Source organism: Nilaparvata lugens, chromosome X (genome assembly GCF_014356525.2).
Source record: "Nilaparvata lugens isolate BPH chromosome X, ASM1435652v1, whole genome shotgun sequence".
NCBI lineage: Eukaryota > Metazoa > Arthropoda > Insecta > Hemiptera > Delphacidae > Nilaparvata > Nilaparvata lugens.
The window spans coordinates 17,741,655-17,762,303 of NC_052518.1; the positions used below are offsets into that span (position 1 = coordinate 17,741,655).

General features: G+C 34.7%; 1 protein-coding gene across 3 annotated transcripts in view; it reads right to left on the reverse strand.

Annotated features, from left to right (window-relative positions):
• Window positions 1–4,182: 4,182 nt before the first annotated feature.
• The window catches only part of LOC111052631 (nipped-B-like protein), a 58,732-nt gene continuing 42,265 nt past the window's right edge, over window positions 4,183–20,649 (reverse strand). For all 3 annotated transcript variants that reach the window (XM_039442569.1, XM_039442568.1, XM_039442570.1), the window contains exons 13-17: window positions 18,084–18,271; window positions 14,192–14,363; window positions 12,363–12,503; window positions 7,896–8,039; window positions 4,183–6,305 (exon numbers count right to left, since the gene is read on the reverse strand). In XM_039442569.1, coding sequence (XP_039298503.1) covers window positions 6,243–6,305; window positions 7,896–8,039; window positions 12,363–12,503; window positions 14,192–14,363; window positions 18,084–18,271 — 708 coding nt within the window. In that variant the 3' untranslated portion in view covers window positions 4,183–6,242. The remainder of the gene's footprint in view (window positions 6,306–7,895; window positions 8,040–12,362; window positions 12,504–14,191; window positions 14,364–18,083; window positions 18,272–20,649) is intronic.

The following is a 20,649-nucleotide window of genomic DNA, read 5'->3' on the forward strand; positions in this document are numbered from 1 at the left end:
TTATTACGAATTTCATAGGTACTCTAAAAAAAAATTTTCCGTCCGATTACTGAAAACTGGAAAATGAACCGAAAATACGTTGTTTTTGGGCCAACCTGTATCTAGCACAGGAAACTTTTGCATGAAAAATATTTCTTTTGGACTTCTTTTATTTATCCAAACTATATATTACAAAATCAGAACTACAATATAAATTGCAAGCACCAAAATGTATTATAGTGACTGTACTATTGTTCAATCAAGCCGTGAATGTGTGTTTATTAATGGAAGGATAATCTTTAATTCAACTGATGTCATTCTCAAGACTGCATGAAACAAAAATTGACATAGTATTATTAATTTTTTTAATTCAAGAACAATTCAGAGTAGGCTACTTTTGTTTTAAACGAATATAAAAAAGTAAGTCTCTGTTAACGCATCCTATAAAAGGCGCTTGGTTCCTGAGTACCTCAATAAGTCATCTTCAATCTCTTTTTAAATGAGAATTCAACAGTAACAAAATGAATTAAATTTAATTCCTTTTATATGAAGAATAAAAAAAAGTTCGCATCTGAAAAAGCGTTGATAAAATCGTGTGAGTGAGAAAGATATAGCATACAAACATAATACTTTTATTCTGTCACATTGAGCAATGGGTTATTAAATTCAATAGGAATTTGAATTTAATAAAATTGAGCTCTCAATACAAAATTTGAAGTTTCAATACTTCTTCCCAATTGATAGATGATGAGAATTCAATAGAACTTGTGTAGTAATATTACTCGCTTCCCATCTCAAAATTGACTAAGATGGAAAATTAAGATATGAAAAGATTAAATCTTTAATAAAACCCCATTGTTTTATCTTATTATGTCCGATAATCTTGGAATGTGATGATTCAATATATTCACATTATAATAAAATTTTATTTGCCAAAATTTTCAATACAAATACACCATTTGAAAATGCATAAATTCATGAATATACCAGTAACAATTACAATGTAAATAGCACAATTTTATATTGAAATGATTGTTTATTATATAATGTTGTTTAAATTGTTTGCAAAAGTCAAATATATTTTTTGTGGCTCGCATAAGTATAAACTTGTGTGCTAGCTAATTCATGTCGTACAGTCAAAGACAAGTAAATCTAAATTGAATTAAAATTGCATTAATATTCAATAGTCTCTTATTATTGACAAAGTTCTAGGCCCATATTAATTTACCAAGATCATTCAATAGACAAAAGCACCAACATCTCAAAATAATATAAGCCCACCTTTCTTTTCGTTCTATTACTTCACATTTATCAACTTTATAACATAATGAATAATCTTAAAGTTTATAGCAGGGGCTCTCAAAACCTTTTTTGCTCTAATTCAACCACGAAACCCTCCCCTTGCCTCCCCCAAATATATTAAGCTCATGCATGCATCAGTCAAGCATGTTGAGTTAGAAAAAGCTTGGATGAAAAACGTTTTGGTGGGCTCCGTATCAGCTAAATTTATTTAGGGTGAGCACCAACCCTTATAATATGGGCTCTGAGTGAACCAGGGCCCAGATTTTAGCTCTGGGTCGGCCGGGCCTGAGTTCAAAAACCCAGAGCCCACCCATAGGCCTTCTGCAGTCGGCACCGCAGTACCTATGATGAAATAATTAGTTTTATCAAAACACATACAGGAGAAAAGTCTAATAACTCTTTTGTGAACTTTAATCTAAAATCAAACAACGAAGAAACAATAGTAACAAAATAAATGAAAAAATAAGTAAGAAATAAGAGTTTTCTTCTGTATGTGTTTTGACAAGTTGGTAATGTGATGGAAGCTGTGGTCATTCTGATACTCCACAAAACCCAAACTCAAGTTTACAAAATCATTCAAAAATGCTGGTAGTTCCAGAGCTGGCGGCTAGATAACGCTGAGTACACAATTCTCAACTGGTGACGAATTTTGAATTTTTTTCTCTCTTCTATGAAGTTGTCAAAGATGTGCCAATGACATCAATGAGAAGCGAATTAGCGTAGTGTTATTTTAATTGAAGATCGATGCTACGACTTTAATTTGTTCTTTCTCTATGTAGTGAGCATCTGTTCAATGGAAAGCACTTATAGCCTATACTACTGTATTTACCAAGTATTAGGCCTACGTCATGGCAAGAAGTTGGGGTTGGGCTAGACAAAAAGCGTTGTATTTTATTTTTAATATCTTGTTTATTGAATATAAATGGAATGAAGTACACGGTGCATATGAATAATTGGTATTAGTGAAAGAAGGCCTAGTTATTAGGTAAAAGTTCTTTATTAACACTCTTGTATTAACATGACATTTTAATGAGAGGCTAGCCACTTAATTTTTTATTTGTATTTATTATTTTTCCAGGAGTGCTCACCCCCCCATAATTCAAGAACCACTGATTTGTAGGACCAATAATTGAACATGGAGTGCCTAATTTTAATTGGAATGAAATTTGATGAGAGGCTTGCCACTTGATTTTTTATTTGTATTTATTATTTTTCTAGGAGAGCTCACCCCCCCCCCTAGTTTAAGAACTACTGATTTGTAGGACCAATAATTGAAGATGGAGTGCCTAATATTTCAATTGGAATAGCAATGGAGTTTTTTATGATACTTTATAAAAATTAAACATGACTGGAAATGCGATCCAGAACCACTCATCCACAACCAATCAACTTCCACCAATTCAACTCAACCAATTATCATTCATCTCGGAGTTTTCGACGGATATACAATATATCAAAGGTACCCAACTTCAGAGGATAACACCAGAGAATTCTTCTTCTTCATTGGAACGTGTACCCATTTCTGGATCACCACTTACTGTGCTCTGTGATGTATCTACAGGGCAACCTCGACCGTTCATTACACAACCTTTTAGACGACAAGTCTTTGACAGCCTCAACAAGCTGAGTCATCATGGTGCCAATTCTTCACTGAAGTTGGTCAGCAACCGATTAAGTTAGCCAAATCGTCTGCCCGGGAGGGTGAAGTGGCGAATCATCAGCTATTTTCCACACGTGTGGAACATGTGTTTAGCAACTTGTATTAGTTTCTTTATTAGTTGTTATCAATATTTCAGTTTTGTCATCATTTCAACAAGTCAACTTATTCATCTAGTCCAATTTATTTTCTATTATAGGAAATATGCAACATAATTCCTATACCACTGTACCTCTCAAAGTGGAATAAATAACTGTTTCATGAAAGTGATTAAGGTGATGTTTTTGTGTATGTTAAATACAAAACTACAGGAATTATGAACAAATTATACTAGCTCCTAGTGAATTCGTATATCAGATGAGTAAAACATCTTGTGAAAAGTGGCCTAAAGGCAATATCTACAAAAATCTGTAATTGACGAAATTGACCTTCTTGAACTCTGGATTCAGAAGCGCCTCCTGTATCCAACTTTCGCTCGGAAACTCAGGAAATATATAAACAATATTTCAATAGTTCCCTTGTCAAACAGAGCCCAAACCCTTATATTACTCAGAAAATTTCACGGAAGATTAGTGGGAAACGTTAATTTATACATAAAAAAATAAAATAATACAAGAATGTCTTTGTCACTAGAAGTGAATCAGGCCATTAAAATATAACGAAGAAAAGACCTGTAGAAAGAATTTTCGAAAATTATAAAAATTAACAGATAAAATGAGTTGGGGTATATCCCAGGCTATATCCCCAGTGTTATATTAATGTATAATTTTTTAGGCGTTATATTTGAAGGTTGATCATGATGGAATTTAAATTAAAAATTACGTGAAAGTAAACTAAAAGACAATGTAGCCATTTTTGGCTATTTTTCAAACTTTTTTGTTTCTTGCATCATTTGCATGAGAGGAGTATTGAAGTTTCGATTTTGTCATAGAGGCTTCGTGAATAGTTGTGACCCCTGATCACTGAATTTCTTGTGGAGAGGGTAAGGAACTCAGTAGAGTTTATTTATCCCCTCGAAGACCGATGTTTTTATTATATTATATGCTTATTATTTTTGCGCAGTGTTCACGGTGAAAGAGAAGAGAATGTGCGAGTGAGAGACTAGGTCCCACTCCTACCTACTCTCTGACAGCGTTTGAGGGACCAATCAATATTCACGAGGACTCTACATAGAAGAAGGATATTCCGTATGCTGCTTATAAGATCATAATTATTAAGTGCATCAGGAAACTGAAGAATAAGAATTTTTCTTATTTATCAATAAAATTTATCTCTAAATTACACTGAACTTAGGACTTATCACAAATACATGAAATTACACATAATCAAATCGCATAATTGTTCTATTCAACTTTTAATAAATATTTCTCATTAACAAACAAATATATTTAGCTAAAAAATAAGATTCTTCCTAAAAAAAACATTATTGGCTCAAGTACAGTAGTTATAAATATTTCTTATCAGGGGGAAATCAATTCTCTGCTGATTAGCATAAATTAGCATATAGCTTAAAACAAAGTAATTATAAAAATACAAACTATACAAAGACTTGAATAGAAACAAAATAGCTCACAGTCAATGCTGAGGCAATCCAGAGATTATTTTATTGCTTTGTGCATGCCGAGGTAGAATCTTCTAATTATTTATTCATAAGTGATAATGATAAAATGAAATAATAATTATTAGCCTCACGGTTACTATTTCTATCTACTGAAGTCTATATGAAAACATATTATGAATGTTGCTCATAAATTCACCAATGGTAGGCTAGACCTCCAAAATACACTTATGGCTTGTCACAAATACATTCATAGGCTAATGATTTATACAGTGAATTCTATAGTATGACTATGTAAATAAATAACACATAAATAGAAATATCAAACGAATAACAAAGCGCCGACGTAAAGTATAATAATCACAATAAACGTTATCAAGTACACTTTTATTCTATTGAAACACTTGATAATTTGATAGGACCATTGTGTTTTAATAATTCAATCAGTTCTAAAACAAGAAGTGAGTATAATCATCATATAAAATGAAGCCTACTGTTATAAATGAGAAATAACTAATACTACCTATACAAACCTAACTATATACTACCTATACTACCTGTCGAATTATATAATTATCTTGAGTAGGCCTTCATTCATTTTATGTCAGTCTTTGATAAACAGTCTTTTACATGATATTTCTTATTATTTGATGAAGACGTTACAGTTTTTATCCTGACATGATGTAAGTTGAACAAATAAGATCAAACTGATATAAGCTATTTATAAAGTAACATTATAGTAGGTAACCTTTTTTTGAAAAGTGTTTAATATAAAATAATAGATTAGAAACACAAATTAGAAGAGCTAGCTTATTTTATATTGAACACTTTTCAAAAAAAGGGTATTATAATGTTATTTTATAAACAATGAAGGTAGCCATGAATACATACACTTTAAACAGATGATATGAGCTAATATGAAAATTTCAGCTGGACAGCTGATCTTTGATTAGATTGGAAAAGCAATACAAAAATAAGAATCAGTCATGTCTGTATCTACTTTTCATAAAGCTTTAGGGTTGTGTGGCAGAGAGGACCAGGAGTCCTAACTCCGTCCTAATATAGGCATATAATCAATCAATCAACCTATCTTTAGCTGTTTGTAATAAACTGTCTGTATCAACTGATTTTGTCTCTTCCTCAATATTCTTTTGAGCAGAAACTTATGAGGGTGCTATCAGTTTATTAAAATCTAATTTTGAAGAGAAGCAAAACTTAGTCTAAGCTAGGTACCAATTGACCAATAGTAAGCGAGAAAGTAATGACGCTATTTATCAACACTACTTGAAATTACAAAAGCTCAATTTAAACGGTAACTTCGAAAGTGAATTTCATCTGAGATCGAATACATTCACATACAGTACTAGATACCATAGCTTTATAACTGGAATAACATCAACAATTTATTTTAGAAAACGTAATTCTTTCACTTCAGAATGCATTGTAACAAGCTCAGGAGCACTAGAAACCGAAAACTAAATCTAGAAACAGCTCAGATGAATGCTCAAGAATATGAAAACTATAACCCTCAACGTAATGGACAAGTAGGGCCTACAACGCTATAATATGATCACTAAATATAAATATAATACGATACAATATACTATAATATAATACAATATACTATCTTATAATACGCTATAATATGGAAGACAAGCTATTTAGCACTCAGACTGAGGTCCAGAAACATGGACACACGTCATTGGGAAAACGTTCTCTCAGAATCGCTAAGTATTATTCATTCGCTCACTTCCGTGCAGTTCTAAGCAACTGCTTCCTAAGGATGATAATCTTGCGCCCTAGTGTCTCCTGAAAACATAAACAATAAAATACTAATAGGAAGGGATATGTAGTAAACATTCCTTTACAAAATGATTGAGAGCATGAAATTACTATATGATCAATATAAATATTAAATGATATAACTTTAAAATTAATACCCACTCATCTCTGGTAAATATTGAATTTATCCATTCAAAGGCTGATGAAGGAACTTAATACTTGTCATTCATTTACAGTATTTATTCATACAAGGCACAAATGATTGGGATAGAGCAACAGGTTTTTCTTATTTATCACATTGTGTAAAAATACTTAACATGAGGAAAGGCACAAAACTTTCCTATTTCCAATTTTTACTGTACTAGCCGTCAGGCTCGCTTCGCTCGCCATATCCGTCTAGCCAGGGGGCTCCGCCCCCTGGACCCCCCGACTGGATCGTCCAAAGATGAGATCAGCGGGCTCGCTTCGCTCGCCTGCATTTTCCATTTGAGCATGCATCATTCCATCAGAAAGTCAAAGAACTGAGAAAACGCAGAAGAGCTGTGAAAAACGTTGGAAAAACGCTGATTTTGGGCGTAACTTTGATGAAATATCAAAGTCATCTTATTACAAAATTTTTAGACCCTAGCTAAACCTCTGTACCAAATTTGAACATTTTCTGTCTATTACTTGATGAAAGAACTGAGAAAACTGAACCTACCTACCAAATTTGATGTTATATTTTTATCATATGTTAGGACGATACAGTCGGGGGTCCAGACTAAACGTCTGGCTAAACGGATATGGCGAGCGAAGCGAGCCTGACGGCTAGTAATATAATATAATATTCCCAGGAATAGCTCTGATTGAAGTAGCAGTGCCCAATCAATTTTTCCGCGATAAATGCATTTCAATCTTCAGCTTGGTGCCAACCTAACAAAGTCAACTCAACTTAATGCCAACCCTTAAAATTATTAATTTAGTTACCAGTTAACAACTGTTTCGAAGAGGTACTCTCTCTAGATTATAGTTCTATATTAACATATGGTATGGACATTTCAATTATAATTAAGAGATTGGAATAAGAAGAATATAAATGCTAAAAGACGAACTTTAAACCCTTAAAAACCACCCTTAGAGTTAAAATTTTTCCAAATCCGTTCATAGTGCGCCTCTAAAGGGCCAACTGAACATACCTACCAAATTTGAACGTTTTTGGTCCGGTAGATTTTTAGTTCTGCGAGTGAGTGAGTGAGTCAGTCAGTCAGTCAGTGAGTGAGTGAGTGCCATTTCGCTTTTATATATATATAGACTATACTGTCCAAATCAAAATGTTGGTTATGCCACTTACACTTTTCAAAATACAATTCACACTCTTCAATACTCAGATAAACGAACAAATTTTGAATCAAATAGATACTATTAGAGTCTAGAATCAAAAAATCTAGAACAGTAACTTAATAATAATCACTGTATTCAAAAAGTCTAAACTTTGAATGAAACTGGAAATTTTTGAGCTGAAAGCTTCACATTCTACAAAAAAAAATTACAAAAAGGTTCAGCCCAAGACTGTTCCTCCTCCCATGAGCTGAATACAGCAATAAATACTAGTTTGAAATATAGAGCTTCTTCACTTACAGCTTCGTTTACAGCTTGCTCGTTAGGATTGGATGATTGAACAGCATCCGGCTGTGTGACTCGACTGGTGAATGGCTCAGGCGAAGCCGATCGTTGCTTTCCATCCTCTTCCACTGGTCTATCAGAACCCGAGGCCACCGACATCTGTAATATTAAAGTCAAACAACCAAATTAAATTATCTCATTACTAGACTGAGAACGTAGAGAGTAAACAACACTTGCTTCGTCACTGCCTATTCAGTGTTGGAAGTATCGTTTTCTAGCTCCTCACTGTAGCCAAATCTGGCAATATTTCATAGTCGCCGCATTAACGGCGTTCAACACCAAGTTGCTCCTCATTTTGATTTCAGAGCACAAAATCAATATTGATTGTACTATTCAATCAAATTCATAATTTATGCTGATCATTGCCAACTGTGAACCAATACCAACACCGTATTGACAGACAGTAGGGCTTCTGCTATGTGATGGTCCTATACGTAATTTCAAGAAATGAAAACAAGATAAACTGATGGAACTGGAGGAGGCTATGAAAGAAATCTAGTGGGACATTATAGGACTAGCAGAAATAAGAAGTCATGAAGAAATAGTGGAGTTCAATAGTGGACACATTTCCTGTCATTCAGCAGCCACCAGAGGGAGTAGAGGAGTAGGATTTTTCATAAGTAAGCAGCGTAAAGACGGGTTTTCGGAGTTTAAAGCTATATCAGATAGAATTGAGGTTATCAGAGTAAGAGTTGGGAACAATAAACTGATGGTAATTCATGTGCATGCGCCTACATCTGCTAGCCCAGACGAAGAAGTAGAACGGTTCTATGTGACGATAGGAGAGATAATAGCAAAAAAACGAAGTGGAGAAAAATTGTTCTTAATGGGCGACTTTAATGCAAATGATAACGCAATGATAAATAGGCGACTTTAATGCAAATGATAACGCAATGATAAATTGAGATGTAAACAGTAATGGAAGAGGAGAGATTTTACTAGATCTCGCTACAAGTAATAACTTAAAGATAGTAAACAGGCTCTTCAGAGGATGTATTCGAGAAAAATGGACTTGGAAATCTCAAGTTGGAGGCTTACATGTATAATATGATTGAAGATCTGAATGTAATAAAAACATTCAAGTATGACTCCGACCACAGAATGCTGATAGGTGAGGTACAAATACACAAAAGAAGATTCTACATCAAGCAAAGAAACACAAGAATAAATCAAATAAATAATGAGAAGTTTGCATAAAATCTAGAAATATAAGTGCAAATGACAGTATAGAGGAATTACATAGGAACCTAGCACAATCTATTCATGCGGCCGCAAACAGATAGGAAAGAGTATAACAAAGTGGAAGAAAGAGTGATAGAATTTCATCTGGAACAAGGGATCTTATTAATAAAAGAGAGAGGTTAAACAGAATATTGTGGCAAAGACAGAGGAAGAGCAGGAGGAGCACAGAAACCTTAGAAAAGAGGTAAGAAGAAGAATCCGGAGAGAGATAAAAGATTTTGAGGAGAGTGTTATAAATGAAGTAATGGTAAGCACAGGATCGAAGAAAAGAATAAATCAGAAGTTCCGTGTCACAAAAAGAAGATAGATTTCGAAACTGGATACTGAAGAAGGAGTAGCAACATCGAGGAGTCAAATAATAGATCAAGTCACAGATTTATATGAAAAAATGTATAAGAAGGAGAATTTCGATGAAATTTGGGTGGAACCAGAAAATCAACAATCAAGAACGGAGTTTTGTGAATTGGAAATAAGAAATGCTATAAAAGTACTAAAAAAAGGAAAAGCTCGAGGAGATGATGGCATTACATGCGAAGCACTGATAACAGGAATTGACAGACGAAGATCATACGCCCATTGAAACTCCTTTTTAACAAAATTTTGCGAGAAAAAGTGATACCTACAGATTGGAAAAGAAATGAAATCATTATATTATTCAAAAAAGTATTTCGACTGGATATTAGAAATTATAGACCAAATACTCTTTCCTCAGTACTGTAAAATATACTTGCATCCATAATAAAAAATAGAATAATAAAACAAAGTACACCCCACCGAGCAAGCGGGATTCAGACCTGGATATTCCACTATTGATCATCTACAAGCAGCAAACCAAATCATCGAGAAAGCAACAGAATATAACGTACCGCTCTACCTAGGATTGATCGACTTCCAAAAAGCATTTGACAGTCTGAGTCACTACAGAATGTGGGATGCACTATGGGAAGCAGGCATAGATCGAGAATACATAGATGTGATTAAGAGTTTGTATGACAACACTGAGGTCTATGTAGAGTTAGAGAGAAGAGGCAGAAACATAAAAATAGAAAAAGGACTCAAACAGGGTTGCCCGCTCTCGCCAGTCATCTTCAACTACTGCTTATAATACATAATTATTTCGTCGACTGAATTGGGAAGGCAGAGGTCTTACAATCAATGGACAGCAGCTCACAAATTTCTGATTTGCCGATGACGTGATGATATTAGCAAAATATTATTATATAAAAGCGAAATGGCACTGACTGACTGACTGACTCACTCACACGCAGAACTAAAAATCTACCGGACCAAAAACGTTCAAATTTGGTAGGTATGTTTAGTTGGCCCTTTAAAGGCGCAATAAGAACGGATTTGGAAAAATTCTCAAAGATACGCCCAAAATCTGCGTTTTTCCAGCGTTTTCTCAGATTTATCGAGAACAAATGAACAGAAAATATTCAAATTTAGTAAAGAAGCTCAGCTAGGGTGTAATAATGTTGTGTTAGAAGGAATTTGCAATAACGTCAAAGATACGCCCAAAATTTGCGTTTTTCCAGCGTTTTTTTTTTTTTGCTTTTTCTCAGATTTATCGAGAACAAATGAACAGAAAATGTTCAAATTTAGTACAGAAGCTTAGCTGGGGTGTAATGATGAATTTGAAATAACGCCAAAGATTCACCAAAAATCTGCGTTTTTCCAGCGTTTTTTACGCTTTTCTCAGCTTTATCGAGAACAAATGAACAGAAAATGTTCAAATTTACTACAGAAGCTCAGCTGGGGTATAATAATGTTGTGTGAGAAGCAATTTGAAATAACGCCAAAGATAAGCCCAAAATTAGCGTTTTTTCAGTTCTTTCATCAAGTAATAAACAGAAAATGTTCAATTTTGGTACAGAGGTTTACCTAGGGTCTAAAAATTTTGTGATGAGGTGACTTTAATATTTCATCAAAGATACGCCCAAAATCAGCGTTTTTCTCAGCTTTTCTGCGTTTTCTCAGTACTTTGACTTTCTGATGGAATGAAGCATGCCCAAATGAAAAATGCAGGCGAGCGAAGCGAGCCCGCTGATCTCATTTTAGGACGATCCAGTCGGGGGTCCAGGGGGCGGAGCCCCCTGGCTAGACGGATAAGGCGAGCGAAGCGAGCCTAACGGCTAGTACCTTACGGCTAGAGTGGGCAACAACTGCAAGGATTAAAAAATTGTGGAGACTGATAGTGAGCAGACTATAATATTACATGCACTTACAATAAATTGATATTCTTTAACGTGAATAATAATTATTATTGTAAATATGTAAAATCCATTTAATGCCAACCAGAAACGAACCTCATGTAGAGAGGCTTTTGTTCAATTGTGAATGTAGATAAAGCTTTATTATTATTATTATTCATACAGGCACAAATCATACAATGATTGGGTTGGAGCTACAGGTTCAGCCCAAACTGTTCCTCCTCCCAATTGTAATTGATAACATTTTTCAATAAAATAATATAGTTCTTCTTTTTGTTTCCACTTTATCATTAGAATAACTTCTTCCAGTTCAAAAATACAGTTAGCTGGGAGTTTTTGTCTGAGCATCAAAAATTAGTGACGTTTACGGAATTAGTAGCTCGAAAGAACAAAACGTTTTTTGTTTACTTCAACCGAGGTATTCATTCGGAATGGCAGTAATGAAGACATTTTTCAAAATGATCAATCTTAAAATGCTATTAAGAATAAGAGATCAGCATGTATTAATGATAAAAGTAAGCTTAGCGGTCCCACAATATTTAAGTATGGATAAATCTGTATAATAAGAAAGAGTGAAACGTGTAAGAGAGAGTGTATGTTTATAAGAAAGGTGGGTTTTCGTTTGTGCATGAATGCCGTCGTCAACCACGACAAGTCGTGGTCAAAAAAAAAAAAAAAAAAAAAAAAAAAAAAAAAATGGCCGAGATTCTCCTACACAGAAGCAGTCGGAAATTTGATTTTCGAGGAAGATATTATGTCGTGGATGTGGTAACCAGGAAAACAGTTACGCACAAACAAAAACCTAATTTTATAGCCCATACAAAGTTACTTTTGACTTGGAGAAATATACGGCGCAGAGACATGGAGGGAGATCAGCCGATTACAGTAATGAATAGAGTCATGTCGCAGTTGCCAAATTGCCGATTAGACTCAGTCAACAAAGGCTATATTTTGAGAAATTTTCACTTACAGCTTCGTTTACAGCTTGCTCGTAATTGGATGATTGAACAGCATCCGGGTGTGTGACTTGACTGGTGGATGGCTCAGGCGAAGCCGATCGATGCTTTCCATCCTCTTCCTCTGGTCTATCAGAGCCCGAGGCCACTGATATCTGTAATATTTAAGTCAAACAACCTGTTAAGTAATAATCATACTGAATTAATAGCTCACTACTTATTTTGTATTAGTTTCATATTTTAGCGCCACACGCCCGCCAACAATATAATTAGTATTTTAATAAGTCATCGTAATCTTCTCATAGTACGCCTGCGCGGTGCTATCTCTCCCGGGGCTCTAGTCGCATACCTCTGACTGGGGTAAGCTAGGCCTAGTACTAGTCGCTTGCTCGCCTCTGCTAGATGGAGTCGGTCACACCCTACCTCTTGTAAATGCTTCGTTCAAACCTCTCCCAAAAGTCGCTACTCAGTATTTTCTTATTTGTTAAAACCTCATTTAGTTAAACCTCATTAATTTTCGTTTACACCTCAAGACAAGTGTTACCAGTGAAAGTGTCCAGTGCTCGTGAACTATGCGTCTTCTTTCCATGGCCATGGACGCGAATAATTCAGGTAACTCATAGAAAACCATCGAACTTCAACAATGACTCAAGGTACTGTGAACTATGATTATTACTTTATGCTTCATTTTTAATATTCCTTTGTTTTATTACATCCCTCATTGCTTGAATAGTCACGCTGGTCCTTCGGAAATCTTCTCAATTCATAACTTTACTATTAAACCATTAATGTGCTCTAAAAACATTATTCTTTTTTCGTCCTCAAACCCAATAACCAAATAATTACACAACCAAATTAAGTTATCTCATTACTAGACTGAGAACATTATAAACAACTCTTGCTTCGTCACTGCCTATTCAGCGTTGGAACTATAGTGAGATTCACGTTATAAAGTTAGCACCTGATCAACATTGGTTTGCTACCATTGTCTGTCATTAGACAAATGAGACAGCTCTATCGTTTTCTAGCTCCTCACTGTAGCCAAATCTGGCAATATGTCATAGTCGCCGCATAAACGGCGTTCAGCACCAAGTTGCTCCACATTTTGTTCTCAGAGCACAAAATCAATATTGATTGTACTATCCAATCAAATTCATAATTTATGCTGATCATTGCCAACTGTAAACCAATACCAACACCGCATTGACAGACAGTAGGGCTTCTGCTATGTGATGGTCCTATACGTAATTTCAAGAAATGCGGAAAACAATTGAATAAAGCATTATGATGAAATTGATTTGAAGGAAGAAATAGGTGAGGAAGTGGTGCTGAAGCCGAAACAAAGCTGAAGTTGAATCAAGAAAGAAAAAGAAAACAGGAAAATTAATTGTTGAATAACTTGTGTAAGCAAGAGTTGACGAAATGATAGAGAGATATAGAGAGTAGTAGAGTGATAGAGAGTGTATGGAGAATAGATTAGAGAGAGAGAGAGTGAGAGAGAGAGAGAGAGAGAGAGAGAGAGAGAGAGAGAGAGAGAGAGAGTGTGTGTGTGTGTGTGTATATGGGGAAAGAAGAAAGAAGACAAGGTCGGGACAGTCAGTGCAGGAGTAGAAGCTGACAACTGACCATCTCAAATAGAGTAAAGATACTGTTTAATAATAGGTACCTAGATTATTTGTTTCTGCCATCTCGGAGTTCGGATGGTCGTGTACCTCAGAGTTGACATGAGCTGACATGACATGATACTTCCCTTTATCATTGACATTGGGAGTATCATTGACATGATACTCCCCTTACGAGATCTTTTAGGTGTAGCCTAAGTTTGAAGTTCACAATTACTTACATCCAAGTTGTTGGAGATAGTAGCTCTGGTGCTCTCATACAACTTGTGGAGGGATGAAGCTTGTTGAATGGAGTCAATCACCAGTTTTGGATCAAAAAGGTCGTCAGCCTTCAGTACTAGAGGCGTCTCCCAAGCTTTGCTCGATTCAGCTGTACAGTACTTCTTTACTTGCCTAGAATTAAATTATTATCACACTGAATTAGTTTTGATGTTGTAGGAGAATTGGATGGCATTGATGAATACAAGATAGTCAACATCAGTGATTAGGAAACAATAACATAACATTTTAATGGTCATATACAGAGTGATTCATAATTATGGTAAAATATTTTAATACGTGATAGTAGAGGTAAAAATAAGAAAAAAAGTTCATATAAACATATATCCATAAACGCTTCATTAGCGAGCTATACAGGATGAAAGATTTCGCCCAGAATTCAGTTCCTCTGGTGAAATAAACCGATGCTGAATTGTTTGGGGACTAGTTTTTGAAAAACTTATGCTGGATTCATATGGAAAAATATCTGAAAAATTGAATAAAACTAGTCTGGAAGCTGTAGTGTGAGTAGTTTTTGAGAAAAAGGTTGAAATATGCAAAAAATCTAAGTAGAAAAACATAGACTTCTACGTTTGATGCCCAATAACTTTCTTTAATGACCAGTCAACAAATAATTTTTCGCAATAAAAATCGTAGAGAATTTAATTCTGAAAAGAATTATGTAAGCGGTGTAAACTAAATTCAAATAAAAGTTGAATAAAATGTATTCTTATGTAGTACATTACACCACAAAAATTTGCTGTTTTACGAGGAGAGAACTAATAACTCATTGGTTGTAGCTGATTGCAAATAAAACATGGATTCTAATAACAGCTGTTCCAAAACAGCTGATTTATTATGTTTTAAATAAGAAAATATTTAAAATAAATTATCAGCTGAAAATTATTTTCAGAATTATTTTAGCTCACTGTTGAAAAAAAAAAATTATGCAGGCAGACCCCGATCTACTATGACTGTTGAGTTAGAAGAACAAGTTCTTAATGAAATTTATGAACATCCAGAGAAGAGCACGAGAGAATTGTCAGTGCAGTTTAATGTCAATCAATCTATTATTTGGAGGATACTAAAATAGCAACAATTACATCCATACCACCTCGAGAAAGTTCATACTCTATTCCCACGAGACTGTTTTCCCTGTGCTGGTATTTGCCGATGGTTTTTAGTAAAACTTGTTTACCCAAACTTTTTAACAACCGTTTTATTTACCGACGAGGCACACTCTACAAGAACAGCTATCGTTAACGTCCACAACCAACATATTTTGGCAGCTGAGAATCCTCATGTCATCAATTCTAATCTTCCACAACATCAGTTTTCAGTAAACATTTGGGCAGGAATCATAGGAGATCATCTACTTCTGTTCGAGCTTCCTCCCAGGCTTAATGGCATAATCAACTAGTCTTTTGGTATAAGTTTAATGTCATTTAAATATGCTACTTTCATATAAAAAAAAACTTTTCATAAAAAACCGAATATTTTATTTGCAATCAGCTACAACTTATGAGTTATTAGTTCTCTCCTCATAAAACAGCAAATTTTTGTGGTGTAATGTACTACATAAGAATACATTTTATTCAACTTTCATTTGAATTTAGTTTACACAGCTTACTTAAATAATTCTTTCCAGAATTAAATTCTCTACAATTTTTATTGCGAAAAATTATTTGTTTACTGGCCATTAAAGAAAGTTATTGGGCAACAAACGTAGAAGTCTGTGTTTTTCTACTTAGATTTTTGCATATTTTAACTTTTTTCTCAAAAACTACTCACACTACAGCTTCCAGACTAGTTTTATTCAATTTTTCAGATATTTTTCCATATGAATCCAGCATAAGTTTTTCAAAAACTAGTCCCCAAACAATTCAGCATCGGTGTATTCCACCAGAGGAACTGAATTCTGGGCGAAATCTTTCATCCTGTATAGCTCGCTAATGAAGCGTTTATGGATATATGAACTTTTTTCTTATTTTTACCTCTACTATCACGTATTAAAATATTTTACCATAATTATGAATCACCCTGTATATTATAAACACCTGATCTTGTCAAATCTTCCTTAACAGTTTTCAGTCCGTTTAAAATACGTATCGGTTTTGAAGCCTTCGAATATATCCAACATAATGTGTTTAGTAATTGGTATACAGATACTAGGGCCAGATGACACATCTGCAGCATATCGAAAGTAATGTTATGCGCATAGCAAGTTGAATAAATATTCGGGAAAAATTATACAGGTGGAATGGAAATTGACACTGAATGTAATTACATATTGAGCGCCAGTCTCTATGAGGTTCATGCTCCGACCACACAAAGTTTCTCCAATCACGGAAAATTGAGTGGGTTACTATTTTTTCATTCAAAGTTACAAAAAATCATATATCCTCACTGATTGATGTCTATTTGAATAAGAAGCATTATGGCATGGAGTGAAATCTCATTCACCCTAGCTGGGACTCAAGACTAGATTGAACTTGGAATGAGCTCTAGATGAACTAGGTAACTAATTACCTAGTTACAACGTTCAATTGCAGTATAGTTCAGATGTTAAAAATTTGGGACTCACTATGACTAAGACTTTGGACTGGACAAATCATGTGACCTTGACTTGCAATAGAGTCATTGCGGGCATTATGACTTTGAAGAAGATTGCTGACTGTATCCCTTTCTCCACAAGGATTATGTTGGTCAAGGCCATGATTTTTCCAATTTTCAACTACTGTGACATTGTGACTCTTGATATGAACGTTCAACTTTTACAGAGGATGCAGCGTGCCCACAAGTACTGTGCACGCATTTTCAACCACAGACGTTATGACCAAGTGACTGAATACTTTGACAGTCTTAATCTCATGAGGTTGTAGGGCACTTCATGCTATTATTTTTCTGCATAAGACCTTAAAAACTGGAACATCCAAGTATATTGCAGAGGATTTTCAATATTTGAGTGTTATAGGTCGGGATGGTACACGGCATGGTTCCCATCAGATGGCTGTCCCAACTCACAGGACATTCATATTCAATAAGTCCTTTGTTGTGACAGCTTGTGGATTTTGGAATTCATTGCCGGCTGAATTGAAGCGCATTGAGGGTCGTCGTCGGTTCGGCGCTGCTGTCTTCCGGTGGATCAGGGATGGTGGGGGAGACTGGGCTTAGCGGGGGATGCATGATTGATCACGCGCATGTGTGTGTGTGTGTGTGTGTGTGTGTGTGTGTGTGTTTTCTCTTCATGCATTCATACTTTTCATAGTTTTGATACTTCCATTTATACTCCTATATTCAGTCTCAAAATTAATTAATCTAGTGAAATTTTAAGAAATTCAAGTTTAACTTTAAAAGAAAACTCTAGAGAGAGATAGTAAAGAATACTCTTTTCTCTCTCAAAATTAATTCCATGCCAGAAGTATTTAATATTAATTTCCTTATTTTCTCTTCTTGCTTTTATGGTTTGCAGACGTATTTGTTCTTTTTGTTAATTTCCTAACAGATCATTGTTATTTTACATATTAGAATGCTCTACTTTTCAGTTTATTCAACTAATCCACTTATTATTACTATTTTTTCATTAAAAATATTGTTTTGCTTTATTTTCTTTTACTGAGTACCTATTGTTGTTAAATTATAATTTTGTATTGCATTGGAGGGTTAAGTGTAAGAGAGGGCCGACTGCACCCTGACTTCGCCCTCCTAGGTCAAAAATAAAGGCAGTCATTCTATTCTAGTTAGCTAGTTTGAATTTAGATGAACTTACTGATTAGTTAGATGGCATTCAGGCATTCAATACCAGTTAAGATGAACTAGTTCGAAATGAGACAGCACAGACCTATGATCAATTACCTGTGATTGAAGTCAAACATACTCTTCAACTGTCGCTTCAATTCGACAAGCAAGTAGTACCAGCCAATATTAGCTGTAAAGTAATGCTGGAGCTCCAAAGTTTGCTCCAGCACTTTTGCCAGTAAGGTCTCCTCATCTCCATCGTCCGACTCATCTTCAGACTCTGTTGCCCTCACCCGAGGAGGAATCTGTGAATTGAACACAGGCAGTTGAGATTTTTGTACGAGTTTCTTACAGAAAAATGATGTAATAGAGATTACCTATACTCTTGAAGAAATAGAGGCTTTAATTAACAAAATTGAACACTAGTGATGAAACATAATATTTTTCAAAATGATAAACTATGATAACTGCTGAATATTGCAGATCAGCTGTATTTATCATTGACCGAGCAAAGTGAGATCTGAGATTCAAGTCGACGGGTTTGCATCTGACTTTATGTTTCTATGTTTATTTGTTTATTTTTCATAGGTTTATAATATGTTTGTATGCTTCGCATTTAAGGCCAAACGAGGCAAAAGATTTTCATAAAATTTGAAAGGAATGTTCCTTTTTGAATTGCTGGTCGACTGTCATATATAGGGTGTGTATGATGTGTATATGTAAGGCTTTTGAAATATTGAAGGAGGAAATTCCCTTCATACTCCAGATATTACTGTAAAAATCACACTATATAATTATTGATAATTAATCAGCTGTAGAGAGGATTATTAATTGCATGCAATGAAAAACTCATAGTAGCTTGGTATTTTCTCTCGACCTCGACCTTGGTACTGTATTTTCTGCTTTCAACTTGGGCTGACCAGTTGACAGTATGGACCTTTTTTATAACTACGTGAAGTCAACTGTTTAGAACTAATAGAATGATAAAAACTAAGTATTCTCATTTATTAGTCCGGGCGCAAATGTACTAAAAAAGGCACTCCGTGGTCATTTCGGGTAACTGCTGTGGAAGATGTCTTAATTCCCTCCTTAGGTTTATATTAATGAGAAACGCGATGATGATCAGTCGAAATCAAAGGAAAACACTTCTAAAACAAGATGACCGCCAAAATTTTCAGTGTTCTGTTATATCGCTTGTATTTTTATAACCCTTTAAAGATATTTTCGTGCAAAAACAGCCAAATATCTTAAATGGTTATTACAAGCGATATAGCAAAACACTGAACATTTTGGCGGACATCTTGTTTTAGAAGTGTTTTCCTTTGATTTCGACTGATCATCATCGCGTTTCTCATTAACATAGACCTAAGGAGGGAATTAAGACATCTTCCACAGCATTTACCCGAAAATGACCACGGAAGTACATCTGCGCCCGGAAGATATTGAGAAAATGAATTTGTAAATAATATAGCCTACTAAATTTTGAAAAATTGTAAAATTGATGAATAATCTGGTAGAAGAGCTTGACTTAGAAGATATAAATGATACTGCAACTTTGGATCTGGAGCCTAAATATGTGTTTGATTGCTTGAAGCAGTTCAACCTGAGAATAATTAGTTTCAATATCAGAAGTTACAACAAGAATGTTGACGAGTTCCTGATCCAATTAGAGGACACTCAGTGTGATTTTGATGTAATTGTATTAACAGAATGCTGGATTTCTTGCAATACAACTCCACGGATAATAAGTAACTACAATCTATATGCAACAGAGAAGAATCATCTACAGAATGATGGAGTAATTGTATACGTTAAAACTGATATTAAGGTTGAAGTTGAGGAACCAGAAATTCGACACGCCAACTGTTTTAATCTCCGCCTCAAAACTCAAGGAAGTATATTTGTCATTCCTTCCAACCCAAATTTGACAGAATTCATCAACGGTATGAGACATCTGCGCGAGGGATGAATAAATAAATAAAATACAATTTTATTGTCAGCCAGCCAAAAAAGTACAAGACAAAGTCACACTAATAGAACATGAAATAGACAGTCACACATTAAGAGACACATTGTTACTATTACATTGCTATTTAGATTACATTTCCAAATATTACAAATAACAAAGACAATATTACAAAATTAAGCAGCTAGTTCATACGTGCTAACAATAAGAATTAAGGTATGCTGATTCTGCTCTCGTAAAATTCACTCAATTTACAAAAAGGAATTTTTGCCAGCCAATCGTGCACCTTTAATTTGAACAGTTTTAGGGGTGTTTGTTGGAGGTGTAGCGGTAACTAACTTATTATACACCTTTTGCCCAACTGCTTCAAAACTGTTTAAAGTTTTAGACAATCTTTGGTATTGAATATATCTGTCTATTGTTTCTGGTATTAACAGAGTGAACAGTATTTCTTAATTGATAACGATGCAGATTCTCCTTAGTGTATAACAAAACAAAATATATGTACTGATTTATTACTGTCAGAATTTTATTATTTATGAATAAATGCCTACAGTGTTCTAAATAAGGTGATTCCTTAAGCCCAAATAAGGCTAAAAAAAGCCTCAATAAGGCTTTTTTGTAGCAGGAGAATATCGTTAATGTGCGCTGAGTTTCCCCATAGAACAATACCATAAGACATGAGACTGTGAAAGAAAGAAAAGTATGCTGTTCTTA